This window comes from Galeopterus variegatus, unplaced genomic scaffold (assembly GCF_000696425.1).
Source record: "Galeopterus variegatus unplaced genomic scaffold, G_variegatus-3.0.2 Scaffold2360, whole genome shotgun sequence".
NCBI lineage: Eukaryota > Metazoa > Chordata > Mammalia > Dermoptera > Cynocephalidae > Galeopterus > Galeopterus variegatus.
In genome coordinates this window covers 127,972-153,710 of record NW_007728471.1, presented here as the reverse complement: position 1 = coordinate 153,710, position 25,739 = coordinate 127,972, and the positions used below count along the sequence as shown (strand labels likewise).

The 25,739-nt window shown below is 42.8% G+C and overlaps 1 protein-coding gene across 7 annotated transcripts; it reads right to left on the bottom strand.

Annotated features, from left to right (window-relative positions):
* On the bottom strand, positions 1–20,813 carry ZNF180 (zinc finger protein 180). Of its 7 annotated transcripts, none has more exons than XM_008581460.1 (5): positions 20,494–20,813; positions 17,543–17,631; positions 8,429–8,503; positions 4,061–4,187; positions 1–2,642 (listed from the first exon to the last, which is right to left on the bottom strand). In XM_008581460.1, exons 1-5 carry the CDS (start codon positions 20,534–20,536, stop codon positions 901–903), a joined length of 2,076 nt encoding a protein of 691 aa, XP_008579682.1. In that variant the 5' UTR covers positions 20,537–20,813; the 3' UTR covers positions 1–900. The 7 variants fall into 7 exon arrangements, with proteins under 7 accessions (XP_008579682.1, XP_008579684.1, XP_008579683.1 ...); XM_008581462.1 differs by having other exon boundaries at positions 20,712–20,789; XM_008581461.1 differs by having other exon boundaries at positions 20,566–20,690.
* Positions 20,814–25,739: the final 4,926 nt, after the last annotated feature.

Genomic DNA, 25,739 nt, shown 5'->3' with positions numbered 1-25,739 from the left:
TTTCTTTTTTGTTTTTGACTAATTTTTACTCATATCATTATAGCACAATTAGCATACATTCCAAAAGGAATGCTAAGTTAAAATATGAAGTTCATAGATTTTTCCCCCTTTCTTCTTCAGAACAAATTTCCAGATATACAATAACAGAGGACTAACTGAAAGTTTTTCCAAATACATAGTTTTTATAGCATACATTCCATAAAAGACCCAACATCATCTAAAAAACCACAAAGATACACCCCTTATCCCTTTCAGTTCTGATCCATATACATTATCATAATGGCTCTGGAAATGATTATTACTGTGCATGTCCTGCATTTTTCACTTCATCACAGCCGTTTTCCTAATTTTTACAAAGTCTTCACATGAAACAGAAAGTGCTGTATGAAATAGGTTACAAACTAATGTAATGGAGAAATCATGTAGTAAAATGATACAATGAAATAGTTTTCCAGCCTAAGTTCTAAAAATGACAGCAATCTTTCGATTTTCCAAACAACAAACCCACCAGTGTTAGCATTCCATTTTTGTGGAATGCTAAAAGTGGGAAAAGAAGTCTACCCCAGTGGCATTTACTCCATATCTTATAGTTTTCTCTCGGATTCAGGTCTGAGTGTTTTCTGCAAGGAAAAGTGTCAATATTTCTTACTTTTATAGAAATGTGTCATACTAGCCAAGTTTGATTTTGCATGTGAAAGTATTAAGTTAAAATATGTAGTTCACAGATTTTCCCCCTTTCTTCAGAACAAATTTCCAGATATACCATAATGAAGGGCTAACTGAAAGTTTTTCCACATATATGGTCTTTATACTAGTTCTTCCCAGTACATGTACCACTTTAAAATAAATGTTTAAACAGTGAAAGAAAAAGGAATAAACTCTGACTTAAAGATTTCCAAACTAGTTACATTCATAGGGTTTCTCTTCAGTATGAGTTGCCTGATGCCTAACAAGCTTAGAGCTGTTAATAAATGCTTTCCCGCACTGATTACATGTAAAGGGTTTCTCTCCAGTATGAGTTCTTTGATGTACAATAAGTCGAGCACTCAAGCTGAACGTCTTTCCACACTGATTACATTCATACGGTTTCTCTCCAGTATGAGTTCTCTGATGTTGAGTAAGGCATGAACTCTGCCTGAAGGATTTCCCACACTGACTGCATTCATAGGGCTTTTCTCCAGTATGAGTTCTCTGATGTACAACAAGAACATAACTCTGGCTGAAGGATTTCCCACACTGATTGCATTCATAGGGCTTTTCTCCAGTATGAGTTCTTTGATGCATAACTAGGTGAGAACTGCGGTTGAAAGACTTTCCACAATCATTACATTCATAGGGTTTCTCTCCAGTGTGAGTTCTTTGATGAGCAACAAGCTGAGAGCTCCAGCTGAAGGATTTTCCACACTGATTACATTCAAAGGGTTTTTCTCCTGTGTGAGTTCGCTGATGAGCAACAAGTTTATAACTTTGACTAAAGGATTTCCCACATTGATTGCACTCATAGGGTTTTTCTCCAGTATGAATTCTTTGATGTGCTATAAGTTTGTAACTCTGGATAAATGATTTCCCACATTGATTGCATTCATAGGGCTTCTCGCCAGTATGAGTTCTTTGATGTGCAATAAGTTTGTAGCTCTGCCTGAAGGATTTCCCACACTGACTGCATTCATAAGGCTTCTCTCCAGTATGAGTTCTCTGATGCACAACAAGGACATAGCTCTGACTAAAGGATTTCCCACACTGATTACATCTATAAGGCTTCTCTCCAGTATGAGTTCTCTGATGGGAAACAAGGTGTGAGCTCCGGCTGAAAGATTTTCCACATTCATTACATTCATAAGGTTTCTCCCCTGTATGAGTTCTCTGATGTGCAACAAGATGGGAGCTCCAGCTGAAGGATTTCCCACACTGGTTACATTCAAAAGGTTTCTCTTCAGAATGATTTCTCATGTTTTGAGCAAGGGATGAACTCTGAGAGGTTTTATTACATTTATATAGACTTTCTTCAACAGGAATTCTCTGTTGTTCATTATGGGATATGCTGTGGTTCGAAATTTGCCCACATTCCTTAATATCAATGAATCTTCCTTCTGCGTGAATTTTTTCATGTATATTTAGTGGCGTACCATGGCTAAAAGATTGAGCACTGTCACTAAATCCATAGGATTTATCTTTTGTTCGAGTTCTTGTAAACTGAATAAGGTGAATACTCTGAGGGGATTTTCCACATTCATTATTTTCACATAGTTTCTCACTTTCATCAATCTTCTGATGACTGTTTACAACAGAATTATGAGGGAATTTTTTAACATGTAGCGAATGTTTATAAAAATGGTTTCTTATGGGTATCATAGGGGGTGAAAGAAGACTGGAATTCAGACCATTCTTCTCAAGTTCATCAATTTTGCAAACTGTCTCATGAATAAGAGCTTTCCTCTGAGTGAATGCGACTTCATGAAAAATTCTCTCTTCTTTATCCTGCTGATTATCCAACTCCTCTCTAGAATCATGGACTCCTTCACCAGAAGATAACCAAAGATCTTCCCTTGTCAACCTTTCTATCTTCACTCCATGGAATGGTTCTTCATCAAAAACACTCTTCTTGGAAGTTGACTCTGTTCTTCCAAGTGCACTTGCCAAGTCTGAAAGAAAGCAAAATAAGACAGGCTACCCAAAAATTGTCAGAGCTGAAATAGTGGAATAAAGCATACAAGAAAGTATATAAAGGGGCCGGCCCGGTGGCGCACTGTGATGGTGCGCCGCTTGGGAAGCGCGGCGGCGCTCCCACCGAGGGTTCGGATCCCACATACGGACTGGTTCCCGCTCACTGGCTGAGCGAGGCGCGGGGGCAACGCCGAGGGTTGCGATCCCGTTGCCGGTCCCGGTCCGGTGCGGGGGCGACACTGAGGGTTGCGATCCGTTGCCGGACACGGAAAAAAAAAAAAAGACAAAAAAAAAAAAGAAAGTATATAAAATATATGTGGATTTGTTTTCAGCTATGGACCTATAACCTGGGTTGAGAAAGCAAAAGGCTGGGAAGAAGCAGTAAGTACAGAACTACCACAGCTCAACAGTATAACAGGGCATTAAAATGGAACTATTTTAGTCATAGTTTTATCTGAAAAAATAAAACTTGAGATGCCAAATACCTACATATCCAAAAGAAGACCACCTATGCTGAACCTACAGAATCTCAACCCAGTTTTGCAATCCTCAGCAAAGAAACAGAGGGTCTTTTCTACCCTCTTTAGTGCTAGACATTTCTGCACTGAAACAGAAATTAGTGTTTACCTTTCTAGAGATTTCTTGAGGCATGAAACTTGCTAACATGTTCTGTATCAGTAAGATATAAGCAAACAACGCTTGTAAACTCAGGAAAAGGAATGGGGCACTATTACCCTAGTTCCCTAAATATCTTAGGGGCTAATATGGCCCCACAGATTTCTGTGATTCCAACCAAGAGAGAATGGAGGTTTGCTCAGAGGCAGAAGGCTGAGTGGCTACTAGGTCAAGCAATAGAGAGTACACCTGGAAGAAGTCGAGAAGCATAGAGTCCACACCAGGAGGTGGGAGATGGAGAAAAATGTGGAATCTTCTATGAAAATTTTTCAAAGAAACCTTCTATGCCTGTAGTGATGCCTATGCATGTCTGGCCCTTACCTGGACACATGCATTGGGAAATTCTTTTTATACTCTTCTTCTTGCTTTTTTATACTCTTCTTCTTGCTCCAACTAAAAGCTGTGTCAGGTTTGAAAAGTTGAAGGGGAAAGATATAAAACTTTGCGTGTTCTGGCTGGGGACAAAAGAAAAATCACTGCAGAATTTGATCCCAGCCTTTGGCCTTTAGGAACAATGAAGATTGAACAAGTTAAAGCCCAAGAAGTTGTGCCTTTTCTACCCTACAAATTAAAATTAATCTTCACTGGGGAATGAAGAGAACAAACACAGTCTCTGTGTGGCCAAAATCATTCTGGCTGATGAATCCCACAGCCCTTTAATAAATGGTAATGTGAAATCATTTAGTAGACAGACCTTCGTTAAGAAGGACTGTACTCTTACCCCAAGAGACCATGTCCCTGTGGTTCTCCAGGACCACATCTCTGTCTAGGATCCTCTGAGCAGAGTTCCAAGGGCTCTGTTCCTCCGGAGTGAAGTCCACAGTCACAATTTTGAAGTTCACTCCTTCCTAAAACAGGACACACATTCCTGCTCAGCCAGGCATCATTTCTTTCCAGTGTTCATGGAGGAGGAAAAGTTTGACAGATGGAAGAAGTAAAACCTGCTGACCTTGCAGCTGTCCTGAGATTGTCAGTGTCCAAAGGATTCTAGTCAAGGGGTATAGGTGCCTTCTAGGTGAGCCCCTTTGGGTTTTAGATGTTGCACCTGTCTTTACAACCCCAAAGAGTAACATCAGATAAAAACTGATAATTTTCCCCCTTGTCCACCTTAAAGAACACGCTCATTCTGATTTCTGCACTGGTGAACATAGAATTCCCACTCAAGAAGTCCTTCCAAATTCCAAAGAAACTAACAGAACAGGGGTGGGGAAACTTTTTCTGTCAAAGGCCAAATGGCAAATATTTTAGGGTTTGTAGGCTATATAGTCTCTATCACGACTACTCAACTCTATTGCTGTAGCAAGAAAGCAGCCACAGAAAATATATAAACAAATGGGTGGGGCCTGCCCGTGGCTCACTCGGGAGAGTGCGGTGCTAGTAACACCAAGGCCACGGGTTCGGATCCCATATACGGATGGCCGGTTTGCTCACTGGCTGAGTGTGGTGCTGACAAATGGGTGTGGCTATGTTACTATAAAACTTTATTTACAAAAACAGGCAGTGGGCCAGATTTGGCTCACAAGCTGTACTTTGTTAATGCCTGAGATACAAGATGAAATGAGGGTCCCGGTGAAAGGTAGTACGTACAAGTTAACAGCACTGGATTTAAAAGAAAAGAGACTCGGGTTTTTTCACCTATAACGAGCATACTCATATATCTGGACTAAAAAATACATCTCATCTGACAATCTGTCTTTTAATGGTAAGTTTATTTCATTTCTGTTTATTAAGCTTAATCATACCCAACTCATTGGGTTTTTGAGTGAATTAATTGTGATGATATATGAAAAGCCATGGGCAGAGTTTACTGATGAAACAACAACAGCTGTCAAATTTTACTAGGATTATTAGGCCTGAGAACCGTGAAAGCCAACGTGTCCTTTATCCTGAATCTGTAGTTTCCAGATAACCATTTTATTTCTGTCCACACTCAGAGCTGCACACCAGGGCCTTTTAGGAAACATTCACTGTCATTAGTGCAATATATATGGGGTCTCTTGGACTGCCTCCTCTAAGCAGGAAAGGGCCTATCCCAAAACTACAGGAATTCTGATCCAAAAAAGAAGTGCTGAGAGTGATCTGTCCTTACCCAAAGACAACAAATGCCAGGGAAGTCTAATGCCTCTTGCCACTAAAGCCTCTTTAAATAGACCATGCATTCTTAAGCTGTGGTTCATGAATAGGATACAGGGTCCTCAATCCCATGAAACTATACACAAAATGCTGCTGTATATGCATTTTTCTAAGATAAGGCCCATAAACTTCACCAAAATCTCAAAGTTTTTCATAGTTAGCCTAAAATGGAATTCAGAAATATTGCAACACCGAGGGTTGCGATCCCGTTGCCGGTCCAGGTCAGGTACGGGCGCGACACTGAGGGTTGTGATCCGTTGCCGGACACGAAAAAAAAAAAAAAAGACAAAAAAAAAAAGAAATATTATTTGTAAACTGCCACCTATGTTGAACATTCAACCTCTAATCTATGCTTGCTTCCTTTTACTAAACACTCCCATTTGCTATTTAACATAGGTCACTTTAATATGAAGCTCGTTCAAATGTCAAATAAGTAATACTAGACTAGATAGCACCCCCAATCCACCACTGGCTATATATTCTCAAAGCTCCATGGACTTATATCATCACACTTTCTTATTATTTGCATAATGGTCATCTTTGTATGAGGGCAGAGACAGATAATAGTTTGCAATTGTAGCGCCAGTGCTTAGCATAGTGTTGATGCACAGTAGTTATTAAATTTAATTTGGTACATTATTTCAATAAGTGAATCAACAGTATCAATAGACTTTCTAATACATCAAAATAACCTTGGCCCAAATTCTGATTCAAGCCCTCTCCTCACCTGAACCTCACAAAGTGTATCACATACTCATGTGTAGATACTGGCTTTTCTGGACCACTATCCCACTTATTCTGTTCTTCCTTTCACATGACCCAAACTCCCCACACCCCAAAACTTCTTCCCAAACTCTTCAACTGTGCCCTCAAAACTCATCTTCTATAAAAATGAAATACTACACCTTCAACATCCCTGTGTTAATGGAGACCTACACTTCCCCTGAGAACTCCCCTCCTCCTCAGTCCTCAGGGGCTGAGTATGGTCATGATCTTCCATCCCAGGGATCTCTGCATCAAAGAGCAGGGAGGGTGTGTCTTCTCTGTTACACTGAAATTTCATGCCATTTACCTCATTTCTTGGAGCTCTGTCTTACCAACCTCCTGAGCACCACCACTCCCATCCACTGAAGACTTATTTGTACCTAGGATTTATCCTCTAATACAAGGTTTCGTACTGTTTCATCTTGCCTTGTCCATAGCATCCACTTATATAGTTAGCCAATAATATAAAAACAACTGACTTTAGTGAAGCACTTGAGAACTTTCGTGCAGTACCAGTGTTGCATCAGGGAGTGTGTTAACATGTCACATGGATTATCATCCACTTAATTCTCACGAGGCTCCTGTGAGAAAACACAATGAGCAGCACCATTTTCCATTGGTAAACAAAAAAGCTGGAGAAAGTAAGACACGTGCCTACGGCTGGTAGGTGGAATGCAACCTCACCTTTGCACTTCAGAGACTGTGTTTTCAGTTATCAGTTCACATGGCTAGCCCAATTCTCATATCCTGGAACTGCTCCTCAGCAGCCCACTCTTCAGGTGATACCCCAGATCTTGAAATCACAATAAAATACTGCACCTTTTGAATCACACATATAACACTGCTCACTCTTTGATGACGACATCAGATTACTCCATTCTAATTCTCCAATTAATCTTATTCTTCAATGGTTTGGGGCCATTACACTATCGAAATGTCTACTTTTACCATCTACCGGTCTATATTCTTTTCTTCTCTATTTAGTGGCCTCTTCAGCTTTTCCATCTTAATTATCCAGTTTAGAATCCATAGATCATTTTAACCTACTTAATATATTCTTGAAATCTTTCAAATATTCCCTTGACCTATGGAGCTTCCATTCCATAAGAAGTGGACCTGTCAAATTACAAAAACTAAATAAATTCGATCATCAATCTGCTATCTACGGAAAATGGGTACAAAATGCAACTGGGGAAAAAAAAACACACAAAAGCAGCTGATGGAGTATTATAAATTAACAGTCACTATCTCCAAATCATCCTTTCAGACCGACCAGAAACCCTCTTACAGACAGTCCCTAACTTACAATGGCTCGACTTATGACTTTACTTTACAACGGTATGAAAGCAATATGCACTCAGTAGAAACCAGACTTCAAATTTTGAATATTGATCTTTTCCTGGGCTAGAGATATGCAGTATGATACTTTTACATGAGATATTCAACACTTCATTGTAAAATAGAATTTGTGTTCGATAATTTTGCCCAACTGTAGGCATGTTTAAGGTAGCCTAGGCTAAGCTATGATATTTGGTAGGTTAGGTGTATTAAATGTATTTTTGATTCCAATATTTTCAACTTATGATGGGTTTAACGGGACAGCATAAGTCAAGGAGCACCTGTATTCCTGTAGGGTGGCTTGTTCTCTCATAATCCAAAATTACTATTTTAAGCCTTTTCCATCCTTGTCAAACATCTCTCCATTCCAATTCCCACCCTCACACTCATATGATCTTCCACAGAAAAAAAATCCAAGCCTTCAGTTAACTCCCTCAACCTCATTCTCCCTATATGAATCCTTCTCCTCATATACAGCCAATTTATTCACAAATGTTCTAAATTAATTCCTCTGGTGCTAACCAAGGACTCTGCCTTATAGTTTATCTCTTCTGTCTCCTGATAATTAACTTCTTTTTCTTCACTAACTCCTTCATGTAACCACTTAGAATCAAATCTTTTCAATAACTAAAAAGAAAAAAAACAAAAACAAAGGTCCCTCAATCTCAAATTCCCTTTGCAGCTCTCACTCTCTTCAGTCTTACACATAATAACCAAATTTCTTAGAGAAGGTGTCCACTCATCTCCATTTCCTCACTTTCTACTCACTTCCCAGCTCACTTCAACCTCGCTTCTGCCACCAACCAGCCATGCACACTATTCAATGTAAAGAAAGAAGCCTTGCCCAACTTACCTGGGATGGGATGGCCAGTGACCCAGCATCTTCTCCCTCCACCTTGACGATAATCTCTTGAGGAAGGAGAGAGTCCTGAAAAAGCAAAACAGAAGAGAAGAAGGAAAATAATCAGGGAGATAAGTCACAGCTCAAAACTCCCTCTTTGAGTAGGCTAGGATTGGACATACCACCTGTTTTAACACATCCCACCTACTAACTTTCTGCCCCTCCCTCATTGGTAAGCTCAAGCTAGCCAGGTGAAGAAAGAGGGGACGACCTGGAGGAGCACTGAGGCCCCATACATGGGCAGGAGGTCTTTTGTGGATCTTTCAGACCAGCCCCACTGCTAGCTGAATGCAGCAGAGTGACACCGGGCACTATGTGGAGCAAAAGAACTGACCAGCAGGGCCCTGCCTAAATTGCTGGATCACTAAATTGTAAGAAAATAAAATAGAATACAGCATGACCAAAGCCAGCATCATAAAGGAAAAAAATCAACAAATTAACTTCATAGAATACTTAGCAAAAAGTCCCTCCAATAAAGGCGCCCTGAAGAAGAATCTATACTAAGACGTCTTCCGCATCAGTAAGAAAAGAAAAAGGTAGCCTCATCAGAAAAATAGACAAAGGAAAATGCACGTGTAACTCGACTATGAAGAAATAAAATGACCAGTGACTATATAAAAAGATGCTCACCTTTTAAAATAAAATAAACTGAGTATCTATTTCTACAGCTATTTATCTCTCTATATAAGGGTCCTTCAAAAAGTTCATGGAAAAATAGAATTAAAAGAAAATACAGGGCCAGCCCGGTGGCGCACTCGGTAGAGCGCGGCACTTGGGAGCGCGGAGGCGCTCCCGCCGAGGGTTCGGATACCATATAGAGACCGGTCCGCTCACTGGTTGAGCGCGGTGCAGGCGCGACACTGAGGGTTGTGATCCCATTGCCGGTCGCGGTACGGGCGCGACACCGAGGGTTGCAATCCCATTACCGGTCATGAAAAAAGACAAAAAGGAAAAAAAAAGAAAATACAGATCCTTCCATGAACTTTTTGAAGACCCCCTCATATTAGAGATAATAAACTCATACTGATACTTCCGATTACAATTCAACAACACATTTTATTCTAGCTTTCCTGCTTTCCTTCTCTGGCTCCCACTATCCTCTTTATGTTTACTTATCTGCACAAACACTTGTATGTAACTAATATCTCAACCACATGGAGCGTTTCTTCTGCCTATTGATGACTCCTGCCCTGGGGACGCACTGGTCAAGAGCTTCAAATGCTCTTAATGGAAGTTTACAATGGTACAACCTTCTTGAATTCAAGATGTATATAGTTAAATGATGTTTTGTTTTGAAATAGTTTACGACTTACAAGAAGTTGCAAAAATAGAATAGTTCCTATGTATGTTTCACTCAGTTTCCCTCAATGTTAGTATCACACATAACCACAGTACCTTGTCAAAACAAGAACATTGACATTACTAAAATACTAATTCAGGTACAAACTTTATTTAGATTTCATAAGTTTTTATGTACACTCTTTGGTTTTCTTTCTTTTTTTTAATGACAATTTTTTTTTTAATGTAATGTAATATCCATTAGATCTACTTGTAAGTATTTACCCTTAGGAAAGAACAGCTAAATGTATCAACAAAAAATCTCATTTAAGAGCTACATTATCATAGCAAAAATGGAGGAAGGGATTAAATGTCCATTAGTAAGCCTGATTAAGTAAATTACATTTCATACAGACAACTGAATACTATTTAGCAGCCAAAAGAAAAAGAGATAGATTTGCATATACAACTACAGTTGTCCCTTCTTATCCACAGTTGCACTTTCCGAGGTTTCAGTTACCCACAGTCAACTGTGGTCCAAAATATTAAACGGAAAATTCCAGAAATAATTCATAAATTTTATAATTAATTTCATAATTAAGCACTATTCTGAGTAGCCTAATGAAATCTCATGCATTCCCACTCTGCCCGCTCAGGATGTGAATCACCCCTATGTCCAGAATCTCTACCCTATATATGCTGCCACCATTAGCCATCAACATCGTCTGCTCCTGAAATCCATCAACATCGTCATGGCTTGATGATCAAGGATCACCCAAAGCAAAGATCCTCCTCCTGACGTATGGTCAGAAGATCAATCGTAGCCTAATGCTACATCGCAATGCCTATGTCGTTCACCTCACTTCTCATCACTAAGCATTTTATTGTCTCACATCATCACAGGAAGGGTGAGTACAGTTCAATAAGATATTCTGAGAGAGAAAGAGAGACCGCATTCCACATAACTTTTATTACAGTATATTGTTAATAATTGTTCTGTTCTATTATTAGTTATTGTTAATCTCTTACTATTATTAGTTATAGGAAGGGTGAGTACAGTTCAATAAGATATTCTGAGAGAGAAAGAGAGACCGCATTCCACATAACTTTTATTACAGTATATTGTTAATAATTGTTCTGTTCTATTATTAGTTATTGTTAATCTCTTACTGTGCCTAATTTATAAATTAAACTTTATCATAGGTATGTATGTATAGGAAAAAACAGTATAAATAGCGTTCGATATCATCCACGGTTTTAGGCATCCACTAGGGGTCTTGGATCATATCCCTTATGATAAGAGAGGACTACTGTAAATGACAGGAAGATGTCCATAATAAATTGTTGAGGGAAAAAATTAAGAAAAATAGTCTAGCGAAGATAAATATATTTTTACAAAATATAAACATGCACAGAAAAGTCTGGAACGACATTCTCAAAAGCAGTTATTTTTTGAAGTGGTAGAATTGAGGAGCAGGTTCATTGTCTATGTTTTATTATTATATCCATTTTTTCCAATAGCATTTATTTTCTTTAATTAAACATTCAGAAACCAGTTAAGTGTTTCCCTCTTAAAAATCACCTTGCAACAAGATCATTCCTCTGTACTGTCCTTTTTTGTTTTGTTTTTTCTACATGGTATAAGAATTCACATAACTGTCAAATGGCAGTCCATTCGAGTATATACACAGGGTCTTCAAAAAGTTCATGGAAAGATTCATATTATCTTTAATTCTATTTTTCCACAAACTTTTTGAAGTACCCTTATACTTTGCTCCAACGCAAATCTTCAAATAGTGAAAAACAAGTACTGCTGATTCTTGACTATTCCTCAATTATTTAGAAGTCTCTGAATCAGAAACTAAAAGTAAACAAACTATGGTACTTTCTCATAGGTGTGTCAGTTTTCCCCTTACCAACTCAGAGATAATTTCGCTTTTGCAGTAGGAAGCGTTATTAAAAATGGCTAGCATTAATGTATGTAAAGACAGGAAAGGATTTCACCAAAACTAAAAACACCTCTGTATCTTTACTGGTCAGGTACTGAGGTTAACAACAAGGAGTCAAAGAGCTGGAGCTATCACAATGTAAAGAAGACTCAATGAAAAAGCTTAGGTACTGAGTTACTTACATTATTACCAAACACAAACACCAGGACAGTTAAACTGCCTTAAAAGTGCTACATGTGCATTGCAAAATAGCCCAAAACATCAAAGAACAAAAACAAAATTCATGATGCCAAAATAACAACAAAACTGCAGATGGTCCAAGGGAGCTACAAGACAAACATTGACCCCAAACTGCTAATGGACTTGACCCATCCACATTATGGAAACACATCCTCAAAGAGAAATCACATTCCTGATACACAAGAATGCCAACATGTCTTCTCTTGCTACAGAACTGTTTGATATTGAATTCTTACAACTTAAAAGGCAGATGTTAACTTACCCTATAATAAAAATAAATATCTGGGAAATGAGGAAAGATTCTCAAGAAAGGAAAATCTATAAACACTATGCTGTATTTTAAATTATTACACAGTTTTCGTTATTACTTTTTTTTTTTTAGAAACAGCTGAGTTAAGGAACAATACCAGGAATTGACAAACTTAATGTTTCTCACTCAGCAGGTACTTGCAGAAACAAAAACTACAAAATGTTCTTCGTCTGCCACAACTACTACAACAATTTTATTTGGAGAATACGGTTGCAACTTCTCTTTAATGAAAACCATCTTCAATACTTTTTCATTTAAAAGTTTTCACAAGAAAACAAATGGGAGATGAGCTCTCCTCACAGCAGACTCTGTATGAAATGTCCCTCCTTGCCCCAGCCCTGCAGTCGACTCTATCACCTCACTCTGCTTTTACTTCTTCACATCACATACCTTTGAATTTTTATCCAACTCTTCCACTAGAGTGGGCGTTGTAAGAAGTGAAATCTGTCTGTCCCATTTACCATGGTTTCACTGTGCTTTAATCGCTAGACGCATAGTAGGCACTTCATAAATGTATGTTGACTATAAAATGACCACTAAGAGAAGGGACATGGAATGTTCTACCTGAGCCTTCACATGCCCAATCGTTGTTGAGCTCAAGTCCCTCCTCTGGTTAAAGGAAACCTCTGTCAGGTGCTCTTCTCAGAATATTCAAAGCATCAGCCCCCAGAACCAACTCCCACCCACCTTACTCTCACAAACTAAATGCTCAAAAACCAGCTTGTCACAACAGCATGTGCGTACACACACAGACACCCACTTACTTTCTCCTTAGCTTCTATCCACTTTGGATTACTGACCATTTTAGAAATCTCCTGTGTTTACATCTTAGCTTCTGAAGTTTCCTTCAGATAATTTCATCTATCATTTGCCTAGTATTTTTAATAATACATATGGTACTTCAACTTAGAATATCTCACAAAATCATCCAAACTTTTTAAAAGAAAGTAGTGATATGTATATTTCACCAATGTAGAAATTAATGGTAATAAAATTTGTTAAACTCATTTAAGTCCACTGATCGCCTGATACAAACTTCTCCCCTTTCCACTGTCCCACCTGTTATATTCTGTCTGATCACTCAAGACCCAGATCAAATGCCACTTCCTCCGTTAAGTGTTAACAGATAGCACAAAGCCTCATCTCTTCTTCTCTCAGGATTTCTTAGCTGTTTTTATTGGACCTTTGCTGTACCAATTAAAATTATTCTCCTCATGTTACTCCCATCTCTGTATCTCTCTCTGGGGTCATGAAACCTAATACCATAAAGAACTATATATTTATCATCTTTGTATTCTTGTCAGTATTAAGTAGGAGCACAATAAGATTAAAAGGATTAGAGATATGTGCAGAGTTTGGGACATATGAAAGGAATTTAAAGCTTTTACCCCACTTTCTGTGTGTTCTGAGCTCGAGTCACTTCTCTGTGTCATGAAGGAGCATCTTCCTTTTTCTCTGCACAATTTACAGAATGGGACCAGGAATTAGACTGTTGACTTCCACAGAGAGAAGAGATGTGGGCAGAAGATAACCATTCCCTCTGTGACATGGGTAGGGCCACGTGTGACCCAAAGCAGAGGAACAGAGACAAGCAGAGCCATTCCATAGTGACCTGTCCACTTCACAGTGAGCCAGGAGTCCAATCAGACCTAGGGCTACTTGCTATTTGCTCACCTGTAAATAGAGATGACCAAATATACCTTTCCCAAACTGAGGCATTCTTGTGGCAATACAACAAAGTTTCTAATCAAACCACAAAACTATTACGAAACTCAATTCACGGAGCTTTGCCTTTGGGGTGTGCAGGCAGGGAAGCTTTCACAACTGTGAGGAGGTTCAGAATACACAGGCAACACACAGGGAGACTTGTCCTCCATGGTGTCTTTATGTCTTTTATTTCCCATGGGAGATGTAAGGCAGAGCTCATATTTCAGCTCAAGGAATGAGACAGAAACAGTACCATGGGAAGGCCCTGAAGCTTCTTAATCACCAATTCTAGAGGGCATAAAACCAACCACCCCAAACTACAAAGCTGGAAGGTTCCCCTGCCTGGTTTTCTCAGAGATCCTCCTGGCCAGAGGGTCCCTTTAGTTCTCACACATGTGAAAATTCTCTCCCACCCCACACCATCATCCATAAATAATGCTCACTTTTAAACAGAATAGACCCTCCTCCACAGGGCAACCAACAACCTGCATGGCTCTGAGTGTGGAGATTGACAGTAGATGGGCAAGGTTGTACCATCTCCTTGGCAGGATGCTTGGTCTTGGTTCCTGAAGGCAGGAGGGGCTCAAGGCCTGCCCTGGCCCAGCTACTTCCAGGTGTATGAGCCACTGAAAGCCCTCAGGTGATGTCCCAGACAGTTTCCTCTTAGGTCAGCTCACTGGATGTATGGCCTTCATTAAAAGCCAAGCCAAGGCTTGGGCCCCCTAGACTTCTTCCTGCCTGCTAGGGCTCTCATATCCTTCAAGTCCAAATCGAGGACCTGTGCTTCTGCTGATAATAACTAAAATTAACAAGAGAACATGCAGAGAAGAGAAGTGTGGTAGCCAGCCTCCAACGTGGCCCCCAATGACCCCAGCATTCACATCCTTGTGTAGTCCTTGCCCTCATGGTACCAAGGAGGGTCTGTGTGACCACGAAATACAGAGGAAGTAATGGTGTGTCACTTCTGAGATCAGATGATAAAAGACACCGTAGCTTCTGTCTTGATTGTGCTCAGTTAAGCGCTCTTGCTCACTCTCTCTCTCTCTCTCCCCCTCCCTCCCCCTCCCTCTCCTTCTTCCTCTCTCTCTCTCTCATAATTTGTTTTGGGAGAAATCAGCTGCTATGTATAAGCAGCCCTGGAGAGAGGGCTGTGTGGTATACAACTGAGGCCTGCTACCAACAGCCACATGAGTGAGTTTGCAAGTGGATCTTCCCACCTGGCAAGGCCTTCAGAAGGCAGCAGCCCCAGCCAGCAACTTGACTGCAACCTCATCAGGGACCCCAGCTAAGCCGGCCCAGGATTCCTGACCCTAGAAGAACTGTGACAAAATAAATGTCAGTTGTTTTCAGCTGCTAAGTTTTGGGGTACGCAATAATAGAAAACTAATATAAGAAGGAGAGTGTTTCTGCTTTTCCAATGCAGACTTGGAAAACAGAAGAAGCGTATTTCTTGCTATAAGAACTAAGTCATGCAGGGCAGGGCTATCTGCTTCAGCTTTCTCCCCAGTGCCTCACACAGGGCCTTACACTGGTTGGACAATTGACAAATATGTGATGAAAGTGGTATTATAGTGTACAGACTGCTAACTCAGCTGTCTAACAGAAGATAATGGCAGAAGGACCACTAAGATTCCTACAAAACCCCTAAAGTCACTAGCTTAAATTAGAATACCAATGGTCACATCAAAACACATTTTACCTGTAGTTTTGATAAATAAATGTAAGCTTATATTTGCATAACTCCCTCTAAACTCTTGCACATGTGTACAAGGAATCATATACAAAAACATTTACAGCAAAGCTATTTGTAACAGCAAAAAAAAGGTAACACTAAATACCTACTAACAATAAACCCATAAAACTTGTGGCAAATTTAGAAGTTTAAATCTGGGCACTAGATGTGCACAGTGGTACTGGGATATCACCACTCCGAGACCCTCATAGTGGACAGATAGAGAATATATGTGTGTACATCTGTACATACATGTGCACACACATACATAAAATACACGCAGGCACACATCGCTACATATTTCCACGTCTATGTATACCTGAAACCATGAGCCCACATCAATACCTCCAATTCCCACTGAACACCACAGAGATCACTCTAATGTCCTCTCTTTCCATATCTGTACCTCTCTGCTTTGGCTGGTGAGATGCCTGCCTCCCATTCCCATATTACATTTACTGATCTGATCAACCTCCCTATAAGTAACTAATCTCCCATCCACTCCACGTCCCCTCCCACACACGCTCTCCCCAGCCCATGTGCTCTGCCACCCCACACTAGGCCACCCCCTGCCAACGGCCCTCCTCACCCTGTTTGGGTTTGGACTCCCCAGGTCAGGCCATCCTATCATGTGGATGCCCTCTCCATCCTGCTTGGCTCTGATACCCCACGGGCTACCTTCACACATGGATGCCCTCAACCTGCTCCAGCTCTGACATGCCACACCAGGCTGTGACCCCCCCAGCCCCAACCTACGTGCACTTCCCACCCTGCTCTGGCTCTGACACCCCATGCTGGACCACCCTAGCATGGATACCTGCTCTTGCACCTGGGCTCTGACTGCCCACTTTGGGACACCCCTCAGTATATGTCTTTCTCACTGTTCTGGCCCCGTCACCCCACACCAGATCCCCCTCCCCCATATGGATACTGGCCTCACCCCACTTGGGCTCTGACTCCCAGTGCTGCCCTCCATCCTGCAAAGTGGATATCCTCCTCATCCCACTGAGTCACTGACACCCCCACACATGGACGCCCTCCTCACCCAGATCAGACCATGACACCCCACAGCAGGAGGCCCTCCTCTCTGTCCCACCTAATGGCTTCAGGACTGAATTGTTCAGCAAGGGGAAGGGGAAGCTTAATTTAACATTTTTATGAGATTAAATGTTTTCAAAGAATATTTGCTGTTGGAAAATGCTTTGTTAATTTTTAACTTTAAAATGCACTATTCAAAAGCACAAAAATACAGATAAGTAAATGACTTGTAAAGTAACTTCCAAGATAATCTTTAACTGGCATGTTTATAGTCTTCTAACATATTTTCTGTATACACACACTATACCTCTTTTTAAGAAGGTGGTGATTTTTAAATGCTATTTACTTAATAGAGATCATAAATAATTTTTTGTCATTAAATATCATATCAGTTTCAATGGCTACAGTATATTCCATTTCATATTCTTACCATAATTCATTTAACTATGCTCTTAATATTTGACAATCTATAATTCATCGCACACTTAATATATTTCTAATTGTTCACTCTCAAACAAAGCTGTGAATTACTGGCCAAAGGGGAATCAGTATTCTAAGAGCTTTTGATTCAGGATGCCAAATTCCTCCCAGAAAGTGTTATCTGGGCTAAAAATGTAAAAATGCAGCAGAGATTCATAAAATATATTAATGTATAACTGTTAGAAGCCTGCTGGCAATGAGGGACCAAAAGCCCCTAAAATGCTGCAAAGAGAGCTGGGAGAGTCCCAGCTTCCCAAGCCCAAGGGGTCAGGCTGTGAGGCTTGATTGGGAGCCAGCTTTGGGGCTCTCAGGGGAAGCGCAGCTCCACTCACCTGCGTGTAGGCCTTCAGGGGCCCGGGGGGCTTCTCATCCTGTTCTTCCATGCTCTCCTTCAGGCAAGGCAGGGTGCTGAGGTCCTGAGCTGCAGTGAGAGGAGAAACTCTGGGTACATCACACTCGTGCAGGTCCCCCGGCACTGCTCTGCCCCCTACCCCTCAACTCCCCAATGGATTAGTCTCTGCTCCCAGAATGCATTCCTCACAGCAAGTGTGCTTCTAGAGGCTCCTGCCCAGATGCCTGCCCAAATACCTGTGTACACACCAAGAGTTCCTCAGTCCCTCTCCCAAGCCAAGCCTCTACAGTTCCAACCGGGTTACTCCACCATCTTGGGCCCCTAGACAATCTACCTGTAAGCCTACCTCATGCCCAAACATGGCCTTCTACCCACCACTAAAATATGCAGCACCAATCAGTGGAGCTATTCCACTGGGTCCTGGGATCACATATGGCACATCAGGTACTCCCCAGTGTGTACCCCTCCTCATCCCCCCCAACCTGAATCTGCAACCCCAAACCAGCACCTCTTCCTAGGGCCAGCAGCAGGGCTCTGGGACTGATGGCCCAAAATCAACTAAATGCATGAAGCTAGTGGCAGAACCCCATCCCTCCCAGGAACTGATTCAGTAATTAAGACCAATCCTACCCTTCCATCAGCCAGGCCTATCCCTTCAGCTACCCAGCTGCAGATCACCTCCCACTTCCTGCTCAAATAGCCAAGTAGCGCATGCACAGAGCTCAGATGCACCCAGGTCGCAGTCCCTCCGCTGGCCTTCACCACAACAGCACCAGCCCAGATTCCACCTCAACACCCTTAATTTGTCGATCTTACCTAGTCCCTTCACCAACTTGGGTGTCCTCAGGCCTGAAACTGCAAGAGCCTGCATATGTCTGGGGGCCTCCAAAAGACACCAACACATGCCAGACAAAGGCAGCACCTTCCAAGCCCAGAATCTGTATCTCAGTAGCTCTGCTGTCTTTGTACCAACTAGAGGTTTTGGGGCGTGAGACCACCACTGGAAAATACCACCCTGTGCATCCCACCCCCTATACCCTACCTCTCCCTCTTACCCACCACCCTGCCCCAACCAGATTCTCACTCAAACAGCACAGTGTGAGTTCACAATGTAGCTGCACCCTGAAACTGCAACAAAACTCAGTTTCCTCCACCAACCTCCACAGACCCCTACTCGAGCTGCACCTGGCCAGATTCCTGCCCAAACACCTTCCTGGGCACCTGCAGCTCAGGGACATCTGTCTCTCCACCAACCGGGGCATCATCAGGCTGTGATCAAAGCACTATTACACAAAGACTCCAGGATCCTCTGTCTAAAACCCACCACCAGCCTCTTGTTTCCCACCTAGATACCTGTGCATGTGTACAGAGCATGCTGGCACAGCCCTACCTTCTGCAACCCAGAATCTGCATCTGCTCCCTCCACCCATCTGGCCATCCTCAGGCAGTACCAGGGTCCTAGTACTGCCCACGCCTCCCCACTCAGCCCAAATGCCAGCACATGTGCAGAGTGCAGCTGCAGCAGTCCTGTGCCTCCTAAGACCAAAGCCTGCATATCCAAACTGGGGCTCCCAGGCCTCTACTCTAGCAGCCACTACACATAGGCCACCCACCCAGGCTCCCTCCTTTTACTGGCACACCCACAGAGCCGGTTCACATTCAAAAACTGCATCCAGGACCACAGCCCTCTGCCAGTCTGGGGGTCTTGTGCAGTCCCTGCTGCTGAGATAAGAATCTACATCCCCCATTCCACTCAACTTACCTGGAACACCTCAGGCATTCACAAGCCACTGCGCAGGTTCTGGGGTCACCTGCTCCACTACTTGCCTGAGCCAGAACACCAGAGCACTTAAGCAGTATCCCGAGCACAGAGATCCAGAACGAGACCCAGGACATGGGCACTTGTCAGCCTAGGGGTTCTTAACCCATGACAGAGCAGTATCCATGGGAACGGGGCCTTTGGCCTCTTCCTGCCCAAATATGAGGATCTGGATGTCATGCAGAGTCAGCCCCTTCCAGGCTCAAATCTGCAGCCCAGACTCTGTCGCTCTACCAAGCAGGGCATTCTCATGCCTGCAAGCAGAGTTGCCCAAGCAAAGGTCCCAAGAACTCCTGCTTCATAATGATGCTGGTAACATCCTGCTTTCTCCCCAAACGGCTGTCAATTTGATGGCAGCTGTTGCAGCTCTGTCCTTCCTGGGCTCAGATTCTTTGCCTCCAACCCAGCATCTACTCCAAACTTTAATGCCCTAGGGCTCTATACTATCCTACGTGGATCCCAGGATTATTAAGCCAAGTTCCTGCTTCCCATTCAGACACCCCCAACATGTGCAGGGAGCAATCTGCCCAGAATCCGCCTCTAGGTCCTGGTACCCTCCTTCAGCCTGGGAGTTTTCTATCAGTGATTTCCAATGAGTGTTCGCTGAAGCAACACTGCCCCTCCCGGGGCAAGAATTTGCAACTCCAACCTGGTCTCTCCACCAACCAGAGCGTCTCCTGGCCTGCAAGAAGAGCGGTACCTGCTGCAGGGTCCCAGAGCCACCTGTCCAGAATCTCACCTCCCGCCTGGTGCTTCCTACACAAATGCCTGCTCAAAAGTATAGGGACAGTGGCACAACCCCACTCCTCCAGCAACCAGAATCTGCAACTGAGTCAACTGCCTCAAACTGCACGTCCTCGGGCCCTCCACTAAATAGACCCAGCATTGGAGGAGGGGGGTTCTCAGTATCTCCTTTACATCAACGCGTTCACCCTCTCCTCCACCAACCTGAGCATCCTCAGGCCCCAGACAAGAGCACCGCCCGACCAAGAACCCAGGCATGGGCACAGGGCACAGTCGCGGAATCTACAGCTGCCTCCGTATCTCCACCAACGACGACCCGAGTCTAAAGCTCCGGCCGCGCAGACGCCAGGTCGCTCACCCATACTCACCGCCTCTTCCAGCGTCCCTCCTAGCCGCTACGCATGCGCTCATCGGACACCCAGCACCCCCACCCCACAAACCTGGGCGTCCACGGGCCAACAGCCCAGGCCAGGCCTGTCACTGCCTCAAAGTGCCCGACACGGCCATGCGGCAGGACAAACTCGGGGTTGAGCAAACCCCTGCCCCGATTCTGTAGCAGGTCTGACTCGGTTAAGCCAGTTCGGACCTGTCCTCTAGTCAGCATCCGCCAGGCCAAGCGGGGTTAACTCTGAAGGTCCGAGGTGCTGGGCGACAACAAACATCCGCGCGCGGGACAATGGCTGCGCTTCTGGCCGAACCCGGAAGTGAGCGCGGACTCGGCGAGCCGGAACTACAATCCCCAGAAGCCTCCGCGGCGCGGGCGGTGAGTGGGCGGGACCCAGCGCCTCCGGGAAGGTGGGGCGTGGACGCGACCAGTCAGGAAGCGGGTGGTGGGATCGGGTTACCGGCCCGGGGGCCGCGACTGTGCATATCCTAGGTTTCTGCGGAGCGCTGAGACGAGGCCAGAGCAGCGACGATTGGGGAGCGGCCGACTTGGAGAAGTTGGCGCTTTGCCCGTCTTGACGCCCGGGAGTCGCCCTGAAATCGGAATCCGATGGAAACGGCTGGGGCTTCTGCCGGGCACCTACTGCCTGTCAGAGGCTTTGCGCGACATTCTCCTTTGGTCCTGCAGGCAGCCCTGTGAGACAGTTGCGACATCACCATTTTACAGTGGAGCGCTTCAAGAATCTGATGTTTTTGTAGCTAATAGTAGTAACATAGTATGAATCCTTTTATTGTTTTTTATATCGAGTTCTTTCTCTACCTCTACCTCTCCCCTTTTCTCTTTGCCCTCATGTCCTGGCCATTTGCCTGGCATATTTTCCCTCCTTCTCTTACAGATCAAGCAGGCTCCCGCCACAGAGTCTTGGCATGTGCTGTTCACTCTGCCTGTCGGGCTCTTCCTCTGAGGGATCCACTTGGCTCTCACAGTCTGGTCTTTAGGGGGATGTCACCTTCTTAGAAAGCATCGCCCGACGGTCTGTTGTAAACTTGCAAACCTTGTCCTCCCCACATGCTCTCTCCCTTCCCCCTCATCTTTATTTATTTATTTTTTTTTCTAGAGAGCTTTTCACTGTCTAGCACACTGTATTCTTTAGTATTTACTTGATCTATGGTCTATCTGCCTTCACCACTAGAATGTCAATTCCATAAGGGAAAGGGTTTGTATCTATTTTTTGATCACTGCCTATCCCGAGCACTTAAAAAAAAAAGGTACCTGGCACATAATAATGCTTAATAAATATTTATTGAATAAACAAAAGTTGCCGGCTCTATGTTAAACACTTTAACATCTCATCAACCAGCCAAATCACACTATGAGGTAACTATAATGTTAATTTCCACCCAACCAGGGAGGAAACTGCAAATTGGAGCATGCTGTATAAAAATATATTTTTTAGGGTTTTTTTTTTTTAAAAATGCTGGTCAAAGCACTTCTGTAGTTTTCCTCACTTAAATTGTTACCTTAATAAGAATGACAACAACAACAAATTATTGCTATTTGAAATTTAATCCCTATCCCCATAGTTTCTTATCATTGGTTATTGTGGTACATTTGTTTAAAATATTTGCTTTGTGTCTGGCTAAGACACAAATCAGCAGTATTCCAGTTGATTCTCTTGTCTTTTATAGTGAGACCATCATCTACAGATAGTAATTTTCTCTTTTCTTTACCAGAATTTTTAATTAGATATTCTCTTTTATGTTGGATTGCATTGGTTACCATTTTGAAGACAGTATTACTAAAAGTGGCATTCTTGTTTATGTTCTCCTTTTAACAGGCATATCTCTAATGTTTGAGGGTTAAATGTAATGGTTCTTAAACTGAAGTAGATGGGGGTTTTTTTTAAAGCTTTTTGCTTTGTATATTTCAAAACAAAAGAGTCTTGTTTAATGAACCCCCATGTCCTGTCATCCAACTTAAATGATTTCCAGCTTGATCTTGTTTTATCTGTACCCCACCTGTGCTTGTGTGTTACTCTCCTCCTCTGAGGATTTTGAAGCAAGTCCTACATATTTTTTCATCTCATCTGTAAATGTTTCAGCATATATCTAGAAAGGACTGGTGTTAAAAATAGAACTTCAAGGGCCGGCCAGGTGGCCCACTGCTACAGTGCGCCGCTTGCTCCCGCCGTGGGTCCAGATCCCACATACAGACCAGCCGCTCACTGGCTGAGCGAGGTGCGGGTGCAACACCGAGGGTTGCGATACCGTTGCCGGTCGGTCCGGTACGGGCGCGACACTGAGGGTTGCGATCTGTTGACGGTCACGAAAAAAGACAAAAAAAAAGGAAAAAAAAAAATAGAACTTCAATACAAAATAAATATGTGTTATAACCATTGGGTACAGTGCATAAAAAATTACTGTTCTTAACAGACATTATTATCAGAAGAACCGAGAGAATTAACTAAAAGAAACTAACATCAAGGAGTGTTTAAAAAATCATGGAATATGAAATTAATAATAATAAACATTTATATGTTTAATATAAATAAACTTTAATATTTATTAAATATAAATGTTTAATACAAATGTAAATGTTTAATACAAATATAAATGTTTAATATAAATAATAATAAAGTATGTGCCAGGCACTGTGCGGTCTTTATATATATTTCTCATTTAGTCCTTTCAACAACTCTTATGAGGTGGGACTGTTATCTAATTTTACAGAAGAGGAAACTGAAGCCCAGAGTTGTTAAGTAACTTATTCTAGATTGTATTGTTAACGGAGAGCTGGAATTTGAGCCCAAGAATTCTGACTCCAAAGTCCATGCTCTTACATTATATTTCCCCTTGTTTACACGTCAATATCTTTCCTCTATACAAGCAATATTAAATTTGCAAACAAGACAGAAATAAAGGTTCGTATTTATTCACAATAGAGGCAGTAAAAAGCCCTACAAATAAATTTCGTAAGATAAATACATGACATAATAAGAAACCCTCAAAACCTTACTGAGAGAGATAAAAGACAAATAGAAATGCTACATTGCTGGCTGTGTTGTAAAGATGTCAAATCTTGCAGATCTACAAGTACAAATACGACAAAATTCACAATGGGATGCTGTGAGTCTTAGCTCACCTTTTTTTCTGTTTACTTGTTTGTTTGTTTTTTTACTTTAAGATATTCAGACAATAAAGCTTTAATAATAACATCTAATGTAGAACTAACTTTGTCTCTTTTTTTTCTTTCAAAATGAACAAGGTAGTGGTATTTACTTCCAGGAGCTTCCAAATCCTGGCTTAACTTTAATATTACAGGGACTTTAAGAACAGCTACCACTGAGGAACAGGAACCCATTCTGGAAAGAGGCCCATCTAACCCAGAGGTTTCTCTGTCAGCTATTTGGGGATTGGCTGAGACCCAAGTGTCACAATGAGGTACTATTGGTCAGGAGTTGGGTGAGGGCTCAACATCCACTGAAGAGCAAGCAGGTCATAAATCCATTTGCTATGAATACTGGAAGAGAAAGAAAGAGACACTAGAGGGTACAGGGAGAGAGTGACCTGTTTCTAGGTTATTGGGGGAGGAAGACATTTCTTGAGAGGGAAAAGGGAAGTTCCCAGGTTTCCCCTATCCCTTCCTGTCTTCAGCCACTCTCCTTGGGATTAATGTAGCAGGGTTAGGTTGCTCAAATCCTGCACATTCCCAAGAAAGGTCTGTTTTCATGACTAATGCTTGGCTGGTTCCCAGGAACTAATAAGCCCTTGTAATGTTCTGTCTGGTACAAGTGTTTCGCATGCCTGAGGCCTTGAGCCATGGTGTGTCAGTGTCTCCAGATAGTTTATACTAGCAATGTGATTTGTGGAGAACACCTGCTTCCCTCCTGGGAGTCTGGAGCTTCAGTAACTGAGGTCAGGCACACAGGCAGTATCTGTGACTGACCCTCTATAAAAACTCTGGACACCCAGGTTTGGGTGAGCGTCCCTGGTTGGCAACACTTCACACATGTTGTCACACATCATTGCTGGGGGGATTCCCACGTGACTCCACTGAGAGTGAACACTTGGGAGCTTGCGCATGGTGTCTGTGGACTTGGCCCCACGTGCCTTTCCCTTTGCTGACTTTACTCTCTATCCTTTTGCTATAATAAACTGTAACCATGAGTGTAACAACTGGGTCCTGCAAATCCTAGCAATTCATGGAGCATGAGGACACTCCCTCATAGTCTAGTGGTTAGGATCTGGTGCTCTCATTGAGCATGAGGTGGTCTTGGGGACCATCTATCGACACAGGAACTCATCTAGCCCCATAACTTTAAATCCCCCTGATAACTCTCAAATGCACATCTCTAGCCCCGATCTATCTATACTGTTATGAGCAATTGCCTACTTGATTCTACAATTGATTCTTTTTTTTTTTTTCCTTTTTGTCTTTTTTACTGACCGGCAACGGGATCGCAACCCTCGGTGTTGCGCCTGCATCGCGCTCAGCCAGTGAGCGGGAACCGGTCTCCACATGGGATCCGAACCCTCGGCGGGAGCGCCGCCGCACTCCCAAGCAGCGCACTCTCCAGTGCGCCACCGGGCCAGCCCTACAATTGATTCTTGACATGTCTAAACCAAATTCTTCTTTCCCTCCTTATCCCAAACTTGCACTCCCCCTACTGTTACCTCAGAAAGTGACCTGCCAGTCTTCCAGTTGTTCTGGCAAGAAACCTCACAGTCATCCTCGACTACTCACTCTCTTTAATTTCAGCAAATCTCATTCTCACTCTCTTCTCTCGTAAGCCCCTCAGGATTCCAAGCATCTCATGCCTACCCCTGCCCAGGAGACTCAACCCCCAGCTTCACTCCATCTTTCTCCTGTCTTTTCTTAAGAGCTCCTGTTCCTTATCCTCTACTGGGATTTGAAAATCCAGTGCTTGTGTGATTCCTGCATATGTCCCTGCTCATCTATGGCTGACTCAGACTCACACTTCCCCCTGGTTAATGATTCGGCAGTAAATGTTGGGTTCTAGATCCATAAGCACCAGTCAAACATAGAGAAAAGGTGACTTCCATTTGCTGGGTGGACCCTTCCCATCTACTTGCTGTAGTCTGGGGCCCAAACAGCCTGGCTCTCTCCTTCCCCATCCTTAGAAATTACAAAGTTCTTCCTCTTTTCTCACTGCACTTCAGTCACCTCTCTGTTCCTGGACTGGTCCATCTACTTCTCCACTGTGGTAAA

Coding starts and splice junctions, on each gene's coding strand:
- ZNF180 (XM_008581459.1), bottom strand. CDS start 18,466: ATGTGTTGGTGTCTTTTGGAGGCCCCCAGACATATGCAGGCTCTTGCA. Junction 8,504..17,542: donor CCCTGAAGGCCTACACGCAG/GTGAGTGGAGCT, acceptor TTGCTTTTTCAG/GACTCTCTCCTTCCTCAAGA. Junction 4,188..8,428: donor CACTGGCCATCCCATCCCAG/GTAAGTTGGGCA, acceptor GTCCTGTTTTAG/GAAGGAGTGAACTTCAAAAT.